Source organism: Colletotrichum chrysophilum (assembly GCF_026319265.1).
Source record: "Colletotrichum chrysophilum strain AFK26 chromosome Unknown scaffold_104, whole genome shotgun sequence".
Lineage (NCBI taxonomy): Eukaryota > Fungi > Ascomycota > Sordariomycetes > Glomerellales > Glomerellaceae > Colletotrichum > Colletotrichum chrysophilum.
Genome location: NW_026517391.1, coordinates 135,412 through 151,490, shown reverse-complemented (window position 1 = coordinate 151,490; position 16,079 = coordinate 135,412). Strand labels below are relative to the sequence as shown.

At 54.2% G+C, this 16,079-nt stretch overlaps 3 protein-coding genes across 3 annotated transcripts; 1 reads left to right on the top strand and 2 right to left on the bottom strand.

Annotated features, from left to right (window-relative positions):
* Positions 1-4,806: 4,806 nt before the first annotated feature.
* Positions 4,807-6,859, bottom strand: COL26b_010112 (uncharacterized protein; the record flags this gene model as incomplete). Its single annotated transcript, XM_053182821.1, has 2 exons — positions 4,807-6,727; positions 6,795-6,859. 2 exons carry the CDS (start codon positions 6,857-6,859, stop codon positions 4,807-4,809), a joined length of 1,986 nt encoding a protein of 661 aa, XP_053033268.1.
* Positions 6,860-9,871: 3,012 nt separating this feature from the next.
* COL26b_010111 (uncharacterized protein) lies at positions 9,872-10,494 on the top strand (the record flags this gene model as incomplete). The annotated part of the gene is made up of 3 exons (XM_053182820.1): positions 9,872-9,954; positions 10,005-10,072; positions 10,118-10,494. The coding sequence occupies 3 exons, from the start codon at positions 9,872-9,874 to the stop codon at positions 10,492-10,494; spliced, it is 528 nt and encodes a 175-aa protein (XP_053033267.1).
* Positions 10,495-10,960: 466 nt separating this feature from the next.
* Positions 10,961-12,275, bottom strand: COL26b_010110 (uncharacterized protein; the record flags this gene model as incomplete). The annotated part of the gene is made up of 2 exons (XM_053182819.1): positions 10,961-12,073; positions 12,159-12,275. The coding sequence occupies 2 exons, from the start codon at positions 12,273-12,275 to the stop codon at positions 10,961-10,963; spliced, it is 1,230 nt and encodes a 409-aa protein (XP_053033266.1).
* Between the last annotated feature and the right edge of the window lie 3,804 nt (positions 12,276-16,079).

Below are 16,079 nucleotides of genomic sequence, written 5' to 3'. Positions count from 1 at the left end.
GGTACCTCTTCTAGTAGGATGAGCCGCCCTCGGCTGAACAGACATTAAGGGGTGTCTTCAGACGCAAGAGGGGAGAGAATGTAAGCTGTAAGGGGCGGGCCGTTCTATGGTCAGCTGGGTAGACGGGATAGTCAAAGGAGCTAGATGTCTACAGAAACGCCAAACGGCGGAAGTAAGCTGACAGAGGTGAAAGGCAGGTGAATGAATGCAACAAAAACCAGATCTCTCGGATCAAGAGGCAGCGTGGGAATCGGGGGCTGTTTATCTGTTCTCGTTGCACCCGTGGTTCTCGCAGCTGGATCGACCCCCCCAGCTGGGCAACGCAAAGGCAGAGACAGAGACCCTCCTTCGCAGGGAGCTCTCGGACAGGTCGAGGTCTAGTCGGCGGCCGTCGATAGAGACAAGACTCAAGCGGCAAGCCACCGCCCACGCCAAATGGGGCTCATTGGGAAGAGCAGGCATTGTCCCGGCTCGAGGACCTGAATCGCGATTGCACCTAAGAGGGACAAACACAGGCGTCTGTTGGCCTACATTGGATGGGATGGCAAAGCCGTAGTGCCAGGTACAAGGGAGGTTCCAAGGACTAAGCCAACGCTAGACATGTTAACCCCAGAGACGACCTGCGCTAGGGTGGCCGCTTTGACACAAAGGACCGGAAATTCAGACAGCAAGCCAGCCAGCCTGACTAGGTCCAGACGAGACAAGAGGCAGAGGCGGCTGCGCAAAGACAGGTAGACTGACATATGCCACCACTAGTTGGCACTGGGGCCCAGCGTTTGGGCCCTTGGATTTGGGGGTAACGGGACATGGTTGGATGGCTCGAACTATCCAGGGGAAAACGGAGGACTTTCTCTGCTTGGGAAGTTTGACACGGGAACCAGACGGGAGAAAGAGAGGGAGGGAGAGATGGGAGGAGGGGGAAGCAGCCTCCCAAGTATGACAAACTCGTTCCGAAGAAAAGCAGAGAGCGTTCTGTGGCCCCAATGGCTGCAGCGTTTGTTACTTGTCCATGTCTCATTAGCGCTGGTGGCGGGGAGAGCTGAGAACGGTCTCGGCCACGTGAGGGAGAGTCTTGGCTCAGATTCCGGGTTGCTCATGTCTCTCTGCCCCCGCGGCTGGCTGTCTGCGCTCCGTTCTCAGCCCCATCTTGCGGGTTCGAATGTTCTCCTGAAGGCTCCATTGGACCCAGTCACACGCGGCAGCGAGACCTGACAGCCGATTCTGCTTGCTTACTCTTGCTTGTCATTTTTTCTTTCTTTTTTGCTGTTCCTCGCTTGAGTCGCTTCGGATGTCTCGCATTCTGAGAAGTGACCGATCTGAGTTTGCACATCTTTCCGGGGCAGGATTGCGGGCCACCGTCGGCGGATGCCGATCAGGCCGCCCCTCCATCGGCCAGTGTCCTTTGTGCTGTTGAACTGAGGAGTAGGGGGGCGAGGGGCGCATCGATAGAGACAGTCTTCGGCAGTGAGAGTTGGCGACGTCATGTAATCGCCGTCCCAAAGGCTGATGTTCGGCAGCAGCACCGAAAGAGGCAGAGCCAAGACAACTGACAGCAATAATTTTGCTTCTCATCCACGGGAGATCTCGTTGTGGTTGACTGCAACGCTAGACGGGCACTGACATGAATCAGAGAACGGCGAGCTCTGTGCGCGCGGCCGTCCTGCGCATCAGGCTGCAGGGGGGTCTGTTCGTTTTCTCGGTACATGGATTCTGGTGTCATCTGGTGTCATCTGGGCCCTCAAGGCTGGTAATATCAGATCAGTTTCCTAGTCAGTCACGGTAGTCTAGACCAACTAGAGCGCGGGTCGTTGGAGATTTTTGCACCAGCAGATAGAAAAAAAAATTCCTGCGACGAATAGCGGGACCGAACGTTCGTGATGGCATATCTGGGCGTGTGGGCAGGCAGCTAGCAGCTTTTCAGATTTCTTAGCTGCATGTGTTAGCTATCAAATCACTCGTGTCACCCTTGTTAGCTCAGCTCCGCGATCACACAGCGTTGCCCGTCATCCATGCATTGGCGCGATAGTCTTGCAGAGACGAGCTTCAGCTGACGTTGACGATGTTGGCCGTACCTGGGTGTCCGTCAGGGGGCCAGGCAGGCATTCGACGCCGTGGCAGAATTTTAGCTGCTTTCCATCGCGTCTCCGACCCTGGACGGCGGGGAATAGCTACGACATGCCCCGTTCCAATAGGCGCGGGGGAGGAATTGGCAAAGGGTCGTGGAGGGGGATGTGGTTAACCGTGCGTCTTGATCGACGCGAATGCTACCGCAGTAGTAATCAGTGGCCCACAACTTGTTTTCCCTTGACGGGAGTTCTTTCGAACATCTCTGTCTTATCCGTGCCTGTACCTGTATCTATCTGTGTGATATGTGTGTCTGTGTCCCCTCAAGGATGTGATGACTGCGTGGATGGCAGTGGTTCACGACGAGCGGGCGGGCGGGCGAGCGGGCTTCCAACGGGAGAACGGGAGAGTGGAGGGGAGCTTGGCCGGTCCATCCAAGACATCGATGTTCCCTGCGGCGCTCTGCGTGTCGTCAGGATTTCACATTCGCGATGCCAAATTCTGCTAGAGAATGGGCAATCCGGCCCCACCATTATGTGAGTTTGTATGTGCTCGGTTAGAGCCCAGGTCTCGCGTTGCGTGCTCATTTCAGTTCATGGTTGGCTGGCCCAGGAAGGCCAAAATGCTAACAACGCCAGAGTTCATCTGGAAAAGGCTCCTGATGGAGCTGTTCGTGCTGTTGGTTGGTCTGGTGCTTGGAGCTGCTGGTGGCCGTAGCGGCCGTAGATTGTTGCACCCCTGGCGCCGCAGCATTTGCAATTCCCACCAACACACTCGAAGGAAGGGGACAGACCGGGCTGGATGAGCCGCCGCGGGGTCTCGGCGGACGATGAAAACCAGATGGTGGAGGGGAAGATGGGGGGGCAAGATTGGTACCGTACCGCTGGGTGGTGGGTGAGGGAGAGAGGAGGTGGTGAATGGCAGCCAAACAGTACAGTTGAATGACATACAAATTTCCAGAGAGACAAGCAAGCAACAAGCACAGTCGCAAAGCCACGAAAAGCCTCAAGTCCAGCACAGATAGGGTCGTGGAGGTCTCCCCGAACGCCTCCTGTGTCCTATCGGAGCCTCGGGGTACCACACCAACGGATCCCGCGCCAACGCTATGCCATCCCAAATACTCTGTACTTTGCCCGTCTGCCCGTGCCCCATCTCGTCCGGTCTGGCTTCAGTTGTCTCTTTATCTCCGTAGCCTCTCAGGAGTTGGGACGGGCCAACTGCCACTTCGCCTGAGCAAATAGCGCCGATATTAGACTTCGGCCCGGCCGGGTCCACGCGTCTAAACCATCTTTTCTTCGTACGAATGCCTCGGTATCCAGGTCCAGCCAGTAACAGTAACCCGATTGGATGATTCAGTACGAAGCGCGGTACGAAGTGGCTGAGAGCGGCAGCAGCTAGAGACAGAGAGAAGGCTGCCGGGGGCGTGCAGCCTGCATGCTTCCGGCGCTGTCTAATGCATATCGCATGCAGCTGTTTGCCTTTACGTGCGGGCTACTTTCTCTCGGTCTGGCCAGTCGGATTCTGGAAACCCCCAGATGCAGAGGCTTTTTGGCGTTTGCTCTAATCACCACTGCCGAGTTATCGTTCGCCATCCGGCACTGCTGCCCCCGTTCCCATGGAATTTTGTATGCTAGGTCCGGTCTCTCGCATCCAGCTGAGAAATCCAATTTCATTTTCCCTACAAACCCTGCTCCGCTATCGATTAGCCACGTGGAAAATGGCCCCTGCCCCTATTCTTTCCTCCTCTCCCCCAGCGTCTTCGGCTTTTTTTTTTTTGCCTCTTCGTCTAACTGCTTTCTTCACTGAAGCCGTCGAGCCCAATCTCACCAGTTGCGCCTCTGCGTGGCTCATCCCCGTAGGCATTCCCGTCTTCCCATCGTCTCGGGCGATGCGCTTTGAACATTTGGATCTCGTGCGTCCCGGCAATTTGAATTCGCCAACTGTCTGGTCCCCGCCTTGGCGGAATTATCTCCAGCGGAGCAGAGCCGTCCCGTGCCATTGTCCTTCGTTGGTATCCATCCCCAAAGGATCAGTCAACGATTGCCTTTGTTCCAACTCCTCCGTCTTGCGCCCGTCTCCCGTTCTGCCCGTACCGCGCCCAGAAACAGCGGTTCCCAGCGGGTGATCGATCTTGAAGGATCCACTGATCGGCATCATATAAAGGAGTGAGACAGACGCCTCGGACGGAGAGAACGCCTCGCCATAGCTATCACAAAACCACAGAACCCTTTAACACATTGACCTTTTCCCGCCAATTGATCCCTGGGGGGTCCGCTGTTCTGGAGGCGCTTATCTTCCGCCGCGTTCGATGCCTCATGTTCCCTCCCCGCACCGCCCGCCCTCACCAACGTCGCAACGCCGGCGTATCACACGGAACGTGTGAGATGAACTACTCACGTTACAAGACGTTTGGGAGAGGTACACGGTCGGTACACTTAATAAGGAATCACTGTGATACAGCAGCACACGAACTGAAGGATTGAATACGGATGCAACTCAAGCAACACCGCAGCGACCTACCCCTGACAAGACATTGGAGAAGTATTCCAGAAATAACATTATGCTACAAAGTAAAGTTTTCTTGTTGCATGGGGTATTCCAACCCCTCATCTCATTGGAGTAGTTGACCCGTCGGCAGAATGTAAAGCTGCTGACAAGGTGACTCCATCATCATCGTGTCACTGAGACTGGTATCACCGCACTCGACGCCTTGCGCGCGCACACACATACACACTCATATCCTTACACCCCAAGAATTACATCCGCCGCCTTCTCGCTCACCATGTACACCGGGATCGCAATGTAGAAACCAGGGATCTTGGGGAACACGGACGCGTCCACCACCCTCAACCCGTCCACGCCCCTCACCTTGAACTTGGAGTCCAGCACCGCCATGGAGTCGTCGTCGGTCCCAATCGGACAGGTGCAGCTGGCGTGGTGTCCCCAGGCCTCGTTCCTGATGAACTCAGGCAGGTCCGCGTCCGTGACGTTGGGCCCAGGCCAGACCTCGGTGAAACCCCCGGTCAATGGCACCACGCTTTCGAACATCTTGCGGGAAAGCTTCATGCCCTCCACGACGGCCTGGATGTCTTTGGCGCCGTCCGCGTCGTTCTGGAAGGAGTTGAAGTCGATCTGCGGCATGTCTCTGGGGTTCGCCGAACGCAGCTTCACGGTGCCCGCGCGGTTGCGGCTGTGTGCCTTGAGCGTGATCCACGACCAGTGGCGCGCGTCCTTGGTGCCGTCCGCGGAGTACCCGGGATAGTACCCAGGGAAGGCCACAGGCGCGCCGGCGATAAAGAGGTCGGGGTCCCCCTCCGCAACGGTGGACTTCTTGACGACGCCCAGGGAGATACCGTTGGACCCGTAGATGCCCGGCGAGCTGCCGCTAGCGGTGCCCTCCTCCCACTTCTTCAGGCAGGGATCGTTGGCGGTGCCGTCGCGGATGAAGGTGCAGTCCTCGATGATCTGGAAGTCGGTGGGCGTCTCGCCTATGACGGTGGTCTCGTAGCGGTCCTGCAGGTTGGTGCCGACGCCAGGCAGATCGACGACGACGGGGATGTCGAAAGAGGCAAGCTCGTCCTTGGGGCCGACGCCGCTGAGCTTGAGCAGCTGCGGGGTGTTGAAGGCGCCGGCGGCGACGATGACCTCGGCGGTGGCGTTGACGGATCCGGCGGTGCCCTCGTCGCTTCCGGCTCGCGGGTCTGCACGGTACAGGTTCTGGCCCGTGACGAAGTCGACGCCCACGGCCCGCGGCTTCGTTCCGCTCTGGTCGAAACGCACCTTGGTCACGAGGGTGTTGAGCTTCAGGTCGAGGTGGTACTTTCGTGTACCGTCTGTGTTCTTTGCGTTGGCGGTGTCGAGGACGAACTCGCGGGGCCCGACTCGCCTGCCGCTGTCGACAGAGATGGGGACCTGGTAGAGGCCCTCGGCGGCGTCGCGACCGGACGAGTCGACGTTGAGATCGCGGAGGAGGACCTCGCCGAGACCCTGGATGGTGGAGAAGATGAGGCCGATCAGGCTCTTGCCCATGGCAGAGGCGGCGGACAGGATAACGGTAAGAAGCTTAATGTCCTTGATGACAAGTCCCAAGTCCGTCACGCTGGTCGTAAGCCAGCCGCTGAAACCGTGGCCGACGATGCCGTTAGGCAAATACTCGGCATTCTCGAGGCGCTTGAAGTACTGTCGCATGTTCGAGGCACTCCATGAGCTGTCGCCAGTCAGGCTCGCGATGCCGTCCCAGTCAGACTTGTGCGGGTACACAGAAATCAAAGCATTGTGAGATCCGCAGCCCCCCAGCGTGCCGGCCCGAGGGTAGAGAATACCGAGGGGCTCGGCGCCGGCTGGCGGGCTGAGGCCGACGTAGAGCTCTCCGGACGACGTGCGATACGTCATCTTGGAGTCCTTTTTCTGGGCCTCGAGGTCGCTGAAGTGGTTGACATAGTAGTCCCATCGCATCGGATCGTACTCCGTCGACTGGAGGTTAAGCGCGGGCACCTTGTAAGGGATGGAGTCGCCCTGGTCGTCGCCGGCGTCAATCAGCAACACCTTCTTCCCGGCAATCGCAAGCCGGGCGGCGAGCGGCCCACCACCCGGGCCGGACCCGACAATCACGTAGTCGTACGAGGTATCCGTAGACTGACGCGCGTAAAGCTGCTGGCTCGGACTGGCGATGAAAGAAACACTCGTTAGCACAATGCCGTGCGTTGCAGATTAAGTAGTCTAAAACTCACACAGCAGAAGCTGTGGCCACGATGTAGCCAAGCAGCGCGTTCGTGACATGGTGACCCCAACGCATCTTGCCTGGAAGCTTTGAGCCGGTCTCTGAGAGGGTCGCAGTACCAAGCAACTCAAAAGAAGACCATTCTCAAAAGCTTGCGAATGTCGGCAACTCGTTTTCTTTATTAACATGCTCCATGAAGAACCCCTCTTCAGCTGGAAAGCTGCGAATGTGCTCAATTACCACAAAAGCAACATGAGACCCGTGACTCTCCCTTGACTTTGATTAAACTTGCCGCCCCTCGTCGCTTCTTCCCCATCTCCGATGCGACCTGCTTCTTTGCAATATGCATATGTCTTGCTTGTCCAAATTGGCCATCGCTATGTATGGTAGCATGGACACCACTTCACGATGAACTCAGCCTACCGCCGTCGGCCGAGGGAACGATTGGGGAAGGACGCGGAGCGCGTAACGGGGATGGCGATGCTCAAATTTGTGGGAACACGAGCGGGAGGCCGATTTGGCATTCAGATTGTTCAGGGGAGCGTTGCGAAAGAACGCCGCGGTCCGGTAGACGCGATCTTGGCATTACTCTCTTGCGGGACCTCTTCATATGGAGTTGCCCTAACTCCCTGAATCATGGTTGGAATTGGGAAGGTTGGCCGATGCATCTCGGACCGCCGAGCTCGACGGCGAGCGGCTTCCCATGTTGTGCGGGGGATAGCTCAGCCTTGGAGGGAGACATCGGGCGCTGGACTGCAGATGCGAACACAAAGGGGCAGACAACCGAGAGTGGCTTTTCATGCGTTGCAGTCCAAGCTCCCTATCGAACCTACGAACTGCCCATCATAGCTCCCACTCTATCTATGTTTGAAGGATGTTATGGACAATGTCGAACAGGTTTGGCAAAAGCCCATCTCCATCGAAGAAAAAGGGGGCAGGCATTGTTTGGCACAAGAGGCCAGGAACACAACGCGCGACTCATGACCCCTGGGCTGATCTTCTGTTTGTCACACTCAGCTGCCCACCCAGCTGACTGAGAATTCTGAGAATTCGCGCCCCTTGCATTTCCCCCCCAAAGACCTGTCATCCCCCCTGTCACTGGATCTGGTTAGCACCTTTCGTGCTGCCAAAGAAAAGCTGAAAGCCCGCTGAGTTCGTCCCATTCCCGTTGCGGCACCACGTGTGGCTCACGACAGCAACGATGGCAACGATGCAATTGTTGCACACAGGCTAGACGCCTCGAGAGCCAACACAGCCCTTCTTAGCCTGTGCTTAAGCCTTATCATCGAGAATATTGTATGCTTCGCTGCGCACTTTCTTCAATGTCCGTTGCAGATGCTTCTTTAATCAGCGGAGCCTGGGTCGGACGATAGACAAGCTCATTGGTTTCCAAACGAAGGGCCTCTAGCAGCGATTCTAGTCACGATCCCTCGCACGGTAACGATAGACGAAGCCTCTTTTACCACATGGTAATGAAACATGTCAGCCACGGCGCCCTCTCCAATGAAGAATGAATGGGAGCGTCGTTTGTTCTGTCCGTCTGGTACCAAGAACCTGGTGGCCGAACTGTTCAATCCGTATAGCCGTTCTAGAGTCGGTTTCTCCCGCATTGTCCGCTTTCGTCCACGCAATACGCAACACTCGGCCTATCGCGCTGAGTGGCACTTTCGCGTCGAACTCTGATCCGTCGAGGTTTTTATGTAGCGGTTCCTGCTGTGTCCGGGGCCATGTCGTTTCTTGAAGCTTTTCTCTTTCCTTTTTTTCTTTTGTTTCGCTATTTGAAATATCACCCTCGCCTTCCACGCCTTGCTGTTGCGGCCGACAGGTTTGAGTCTGTCGGTGTGTAAAGGTGCCCAAGATGCATTTGGTGCGGGTCGCTGCGGGCGTCCTGCTGCTGGCGGCACACGCCGCCGGCCAGTCCACACCAAAGTTGAATTCCACGGCGATCACCACCTTCCTCGCTGGGACCCCAGCCTGCGCTGTAAGTATCTGTCTCTCTTGAGTCGATGATTTCATGATTTTCAAATATCGCCGAAAGGGGATCTTCACCCAACAGCCACGTCTTGGCATGAACTCAGGCTCACCCAAAACAGATGCCATGCTTCGCCGAGGGGTTCCAAGCAGGGAACTGCACGATGGCCGGTCTCACAGACTGTGTCTGCACAAACATTCCCCTGCAAGCCGGGGTGTCTGCATGTGTGCAGACGTCTTGCATCTTCGACCAACAAGTCGGTTCGTGTTATCCCGTATGATCCCATGAGTGAAGGCCCTTGACTAATATTCGCGTAGCCACCGCTGAAATATCACAACAACTATGCCGTGGGTACCCAATACCAGAACGCCGACGATTTTCAAAAGTCTTCTCCATTGTGCTACCTGCCATAAGCACCGCAACGGTGGCTCTTCGATGTGTCGCGAGATGGACGGTCACGAACCAGCTCTGGTGGGATGACTGGACGGCCTTGATGGGCTTGGTGCGTTGCGAATCCTAGTCTCCTATCGAGACTCGTTGCTGACTTAGGCGCAGTTCTTTCTCATAGTGTCAGCAGTACTCGGCTACTATAGTGGGCATTCACATACTACCCCAGATGAGACTCGATGCTAATCAATCTAGACGCTGGCCTTGGCTTCGGTATTCACTATTGGGATGTTGAGCCAGGGAAAGGGAAGACCATCTTGCAAGTGAGTTGCGGTCGTCAGCGGTTGCCCTCATCCCTCTTACTCACGTTCGGTGACAGATATTCTACGTTCTGCAAATGCTCTACATATTCGTACTGTGAGTCCATTTGAAATCAGCGATTGAAACCAACCTCCTAATAACAATGATTCAGCATCTCCGCCAAGGCATCGATATGCTGTTTTTACTCTCGAGTTTTCACCAATAACAAGCGCTTTCGACGGTACACAACAGGTTTCATGATATTCCTCTTAACACACGGCCTCATGTTCCTCTTCCTCGTTATGTTCCAATGTCTCCCCATCGAATCAATATGGGACCGACGAATCGAAGGTCGCTGTCTCAATTACGCAGCCCTTGGCTATGGAGGAGCCGCCGTCAGCATCTTCGAAGACCTAATCCTCTTCATCATGCCCATCCCCGAGCTCATGAAGCTGCAGCTGTGCAGGAAGAAGAAGCTCGCTCTTGTGTTCATGTTTGGCGTGGCGTCTTTGTGAGTAAACTTTAGCTGTTGAGCGAAAGTCCCAGCTAACCACCATGCAGTGCATGCATCGCCAGCATGATCCGCCTGAAATACATGGTTTCATATGCCAACACCTACGACGCGACGTGTAAGTATCGGACGGACCACATTGATCCCCCGCATGCTAATCCAGCCCAACTAGGGGACAACGTTGACATTGTTCTCTGGTCTTCCATTGAACTCAACGCGGCAATCATCTGCGGCAGTCTTCCCGCATTACGCCCTCTCTTCAAGAAGATTCCGGGCATTCTCAGCACCGTCAAAACGACCGTGCGAAGCGGATATCACAAGAAGTCGCGGGACCCATCTGGAACAGCCAAGTCCAATGCCTCGCATCAGTCCATTGCACTATCTTCCGAGGCCTCGCCACGCAAGCCGATCCAACCCAGGAAATTTGGGAGTAGTTCAACTGCAAAGGATACACACGTAACGACAGATACTAGGATTGACACCACAAGTACGGATGGTTCGGAGAGACAAGAGTGGATGGATAAGTCGACGATGTGTTAGATACCCATTGATTAATGCTTTGATGTCCATTTACAATATACTGGTTCAGTCTGCGACCCCGAGCTCCACGGAAAGGAAAGGCCACTGAAAATACGTAGTACCTAGGCATAAGACTTTTGTTTTCAGGGCAGACTATTACTTATAGCTCTTACTTATGTGGTAGTTGTACAACTATTCTTCTTGTTGTCTTCGTCGTGGTTATCATCGGCGTCGCTACTACAACTATAATTCCTTTTACTACCGTAGTTCGTGGGACTAATTCAGGAAATTGGCCACGTAAACACAGGGAAAACAAGTGGTCTCTCAACGTGATAGCTGACTTTGATTTCGGTCTTGTTTGAGAATAGGGACAACCATATTGGGTGCACGGTTAGGTTCTCACAAATCAAGACCAGTGCAATAAAAGCGGCGGGTGTTCGCTGTACGTTGACTACGACCTAAGATATCATAATGATGCCCATATTGTCTATCCAGAAGCACCAGAAGAGCAAGTTACACCGCTGATTCCACTGGAATTAGCACAAGCGACAGTAGCGCTGCCGCTGGCTGGCTTCACTTTCCAGTTGCTGAACGCAATCTTGCAAGATCCCTTGGCCGGACAGTCGATGTTTGCTGTGACCCCCTTGTACTTCGTTGATGTTGTCCCGGAGAAATTGTTCACAAAGATGTCGGTGATTTGGGCAGTCGGGGGGTTCGACTTGCAAAAGTCCGCGGTCTCGCCGTAGCAGGTCTGAAGCTGAAAAGCATAGTCGCTGTTGTCGACAACAACCCCGTCCCAGGTGATGTTGCTGACAGTCGCGATCCCGTGCGTGCTTCCACCGGGGTAGACTTTGATCCCAGCAGCCTTGGTGGAGGCCTTCATCACGGCGTTGCCGACGAAGACGTTCTTGACGAAGTCTGTGCTGCCTGCCGTCTTGCCCAGGCTTCCAATGCTCAGACCGTGACTGCCGGAACAGGTGATGTCTCTAATATCGACACCGTCAGCTCCAGACTTGAGCGCGACGCAGTCGTCGTCATTGACGACCGTGATGTTCTGCAGGTTGACGTTCGTGGCGGGGCCGATGTCGAATCCATCGGTGTTCTTTGGCAGGTTGGTGGACGTCGACACCGCGGACAGGGAGATGTCGCGGAAGTTGACGTTAGTTGAACCACCGGCCGCTGAGAGACCGAATGAGGGAGGGTTCTTGACGGCAATGCCTGAAACTTGGATGTTCGATGACCCGGTGATGTAGAGCAGGGTCGGCCTGTCGTATGTGCTGTCCGAGGCAAACTTGTCCCACGAGCCTTGGCCGTTGCCATCGATTGTCCCGGATCCAGTAAGACTGCGAATCTTGGCACCTGTGATTTTCTTGACGTTGATGATGGACTGTTTGCCGTTCCAGTAGGTGAAGTCCTCAGAGACCTTCAGGGTGCCCTCGAGCTGGAAGTCGCAGTTGCTGCATCCGGCGAAGTCGAGAGTTGAGCCGATCGTGTAGGTCGTACCTTTCGGGATCAAGATGATGCCACCGTTCCCGCACTTCTGGATGGCGGCGACGATGGATGGTACGTCATCTTTCGAGGAGGAGCCGGAAGTAGTGGGCTTGGTAGACGATGATTGTTAGCCCACGTTGGTCTTGACGATGGCGTATTCACAGTTCAAACTTCAACCGGAACGTCGTGCTTACTGTGCATGATGCTCTCTGGACTATGGCGCCTCCGTTTCGTTCGCGCAGTGACGAAGATGCCTCGAGCGCGGCAGCGCTGGCTGCGTAAGCAACGGCAGTTTTCAAAAGACACACCATGGCTGGGGAAGTCGGCTGCGGATGGCACTCGTATTTTCGCTTACAGTCATTGATGGCAAAGACCTGGGCTTTAGTAGACTCGGCTTCCTCTCGAACGGACGGCTAAGGATGCCGACGGTAGATGGATACACCGCCGGATGCTCTACATCGGAGCTAGATGGTGCATTCCGGGGTATAAACAAGAAACAAAGATATCCCATCAACAGGAACAATGTGCTAGTTTGGTACGAGCTGGAGACTGAAAAGAGAAGTTGGACCCTGTTCTGGGCGGATCCCTGTAGCACTGTCACTTGACAGGAAGCGATCCCCAAAGTTCCTCCAATCATAGGGGCCCTGACCGTCCATTGGGGAAACGTGTGCCGCCAGGAGTGTGGTGTGTTAATTACCTTTAGTGGATGGAAGCCCCTGAACAATATCCCTTCGGGCCGGGCGGCGGTTGAGTTAAGCTTTACACACCCTGTGTCTTAAGTGTGGTGATGGCCGATGAAGCCAGATTGAGCCGTCGCCAAGCTTTTGACAGTTCATGGAATGATTTTCTCCTTCATCCATGGCTGCGAAAAGATGAAACATTGCACTGTATAATTCCAAGGTGAATGCCAACAGTCCGTCCCCGCCATGAGCCGCAAGCGCTTCCGAGTGAGTGAAAGACGCATTGAAAAAACGTACACTTGCAAGATCGCTGCTACACATCTACTGATCAAACGTCTTTCCCGACTTCTCTCACACTGAGAATGCCTATGATGGATGCGCAAATGAGCCGAGAGTCCAACAATTAGGCTTTTGGCAAAAGAACTTCACATCACGCTACGAAAATGGCGCTGGGTCAAATCGGCGTGGATCATGATGATTTTCTGTAGAAACCGACGGGTCCGACCGGATCTGGAGACATCTCCGCCTGCATCTTTGGGCTCTTCACACGTGACAGTCTTCTCAAGTTTACTCTTAGGCTTACTTCTATCAACGTCAGCCTACCGCCATGCATGACCTAATCAACAGGTTCAGCAGTGTGCATCCTTCTCGGCCCATCTGAGATGTGGCTTAGTCGGCCCTCGGCACCTCATGATGAGTCGACGCCGCATGCTTATGAGAGCAAGACAATTGAACGTACGGCTCACACTCGGCAATCGGGCCATGTGCATGCGACCTCTGTCGATCCGTAAACCTGTCGCGTATGAGGCATCAGGCATTCATGATGATTTCTGCTGCTGATTGCTCACGGCGGACTGTTGGTTGGCGCTAACCACCACATCTGCTGTCCGGTGTGGCAAAGCCCTTCGAGCGACCAATGGCCAGGTGAAGAGAAAGGACCCTGCAGAGCCGAGAAACGGTGGACATTGTTCAAATCGGCGAATAAGATGGATGAAGTAGGAGTTTTTCGGATGATATACCGCTTTTCCTCATTTGGCACTTGGCATTCAAGCCACCAAGATGAGCGAGACACATCCGGATATTGAGCTTTACCCTTCACGCCCCGTAGATGCAAGTCCCGTAAGACCGGCTCACCGTATGAATGGCCACATCCCTGATGTCCCTCTTCAACGTGTTAGTTATCTCGATTGAAGGCGCGGCGTGGCGTTCGGAACTGGAAGATGCACGTGTCTCTGAAAATTCGGCTCGAAAATACGGCTGCCTGGTTTGTAAACTCTGGGCAACATCTTGTCGTTTGAAGTTTGTCGATCCGTGTGGCACTATGAGCATCATCACAATGGATTAAGACTTAGCCCCGAAAGGATATACACTGGACTATGTTGAAAAAATGTGATTAAATACGAAGGTCTACCGTAGCATTGGCTACTCATGCGCCATGAACGTGTGCGCCCGAATGGAACGTAGGGTTCAGACATCATTGCCTCTCCGAAACCTCTTACAAGTCATAATATCGAGCAAGTTTTAACGCATATATGGCAACTCTAAGAGTCGTCATAGCAGCCGTTCTGGCGCTCCAAAATGATCCACCAGACTCTCAGTCCAACGAAAACCAAAGATGTCCATGTACGACAAACGTCTCTCATTTCGACGTGAGAGTGGTCCGAAGTCATCATCCTGAACAGAAAGATTCTGATCCGATAGAAATCAAAGGGTGTGAAAAGCTTTCCGAGTGCTCCAAGCACATAGCAAAGCCACGAGTCGCGAGATGATAGATGCCCTGTTCACTGCCGGGTTCACGACATGGGTTACGCCTTCATGGGTGAAATCCATTATTACCAGCTGACGTCTGGTCTGTTCAATGGAGTCAAGTCATGAGCATGATAAAGAAAGGTAAAGAACGTTCTCATTCCATCAGTGCATGGCTGAAAATGTTTTAAGTTGACTAAGCAATCTAGCTCTACTAAACGATATGAGAGAAGTTATGTTACCAAGCGGGGCATTCAAGTCAAATAGATGCTCGATCTCATGAATCAGTGTGGTTTGTTCTCAATTTGTGATGATTTCTATCATGTGCGCTGACTAGAAGCCTCGGACAGGCCATCGTATACTTCATCGTCCTCCTTCCGCTATATAACATACTACTACACCCTCTCCGGAAGTAGTGGATTCGCTCGGGTCGTCATTCAGAGGCGGAGACTATCAACAGTCCATCGGATTTGCCAACGCCCTTAGCCAGGCCATCATCCGTGATGATGAGTCAGCTTTCGGAAAGGCCGCCTCGATTATATGCACTTCGCAATCTTGATCACGATTTCTGGTGGGAGATTCGGCAGGTTCGCCATGATACCTTCAAGGAGCAACAGTTGCTGAGATGCGGGCGCCGAGGGCGACGAGGATCTGCACGACTTGGCGGCCGCAGTTGTTGTTACAGACGCAGACAAACCAAATAACTCGGATCGAACGAACCACCAATACGAAAATCGAAGGTTTCGAGGCTCCGTAGGCGGATATTTCAAAGGCCACATTTGGGCTTCTGGAAGCTGTGAGGAATCAGGGAGCACCTGGCATCTTGGCGAGTAATCTGGCCGCGGCGTGGAGGGTCCAACCCTATATGCTCTTACTCAAATCCATCCGAGAACATATGAATTGGTATCTGAAACATAATAAAAGCATTCAATAACATATTGTTCCTCGTCGTAATCACCTCAAACCACAATCTCCCACATGTTGAGAATGCCAGAGTCAGCCCGCCCATGATGCCCATTCGTGCATCTGCCGAACACCAAGTATTTACTATCATTTGAGAAAGCTGCCGAGGTCACAAACCCAGTCTCGAGCCTTGCTGAGTACACGACCTTGCCCGTAGCAAGGGCGGTCACGTCGGCCCCTTCGTCCGTCCGACTCGCAACCCATCGAAGGTCGGGTGAGATAGCCAAGGGCCAACCTTCACTACCACGCGCGGTCTCGAAGTTGTAGCTGTTCATTGCCCCCGTTTGATAGTCCCAGATTGTCACCGTGCGCCCCCATATTGAGGCCACTACTCCTGAGGGAGAAACGGCCAGCTGAAGTGGATTCCTCCAGCTGTCCATCTCCACTTTCGCGACGCTATGGAGCGTGCGAATATTCGTGACTCGCATGGTACCATCTTTGGACATCGTTGCGAGTCTTTCGCCGTCGGCTGTGAACTCTGCGTGTGTTACTTCGTCTGTGTGGCTTCTGACGACGCCATAGCCCAGGCCCTTCGCGCTACTGATAAGTTCAACACGATGTCGAACTCCCTTGATCGCCAACAGAGAGCCCTCTGGATTGAACGAGAATGCGCGAATGCCATGCCATTGCAAGAAGAAACGCCTGCTCGTCATGCCCGTTCCGCGAGGAGTGTCGAGCACGTAGAGCGCCGGCTTCTTAAACCGAACGAAGTCGTGTGTAATGGGA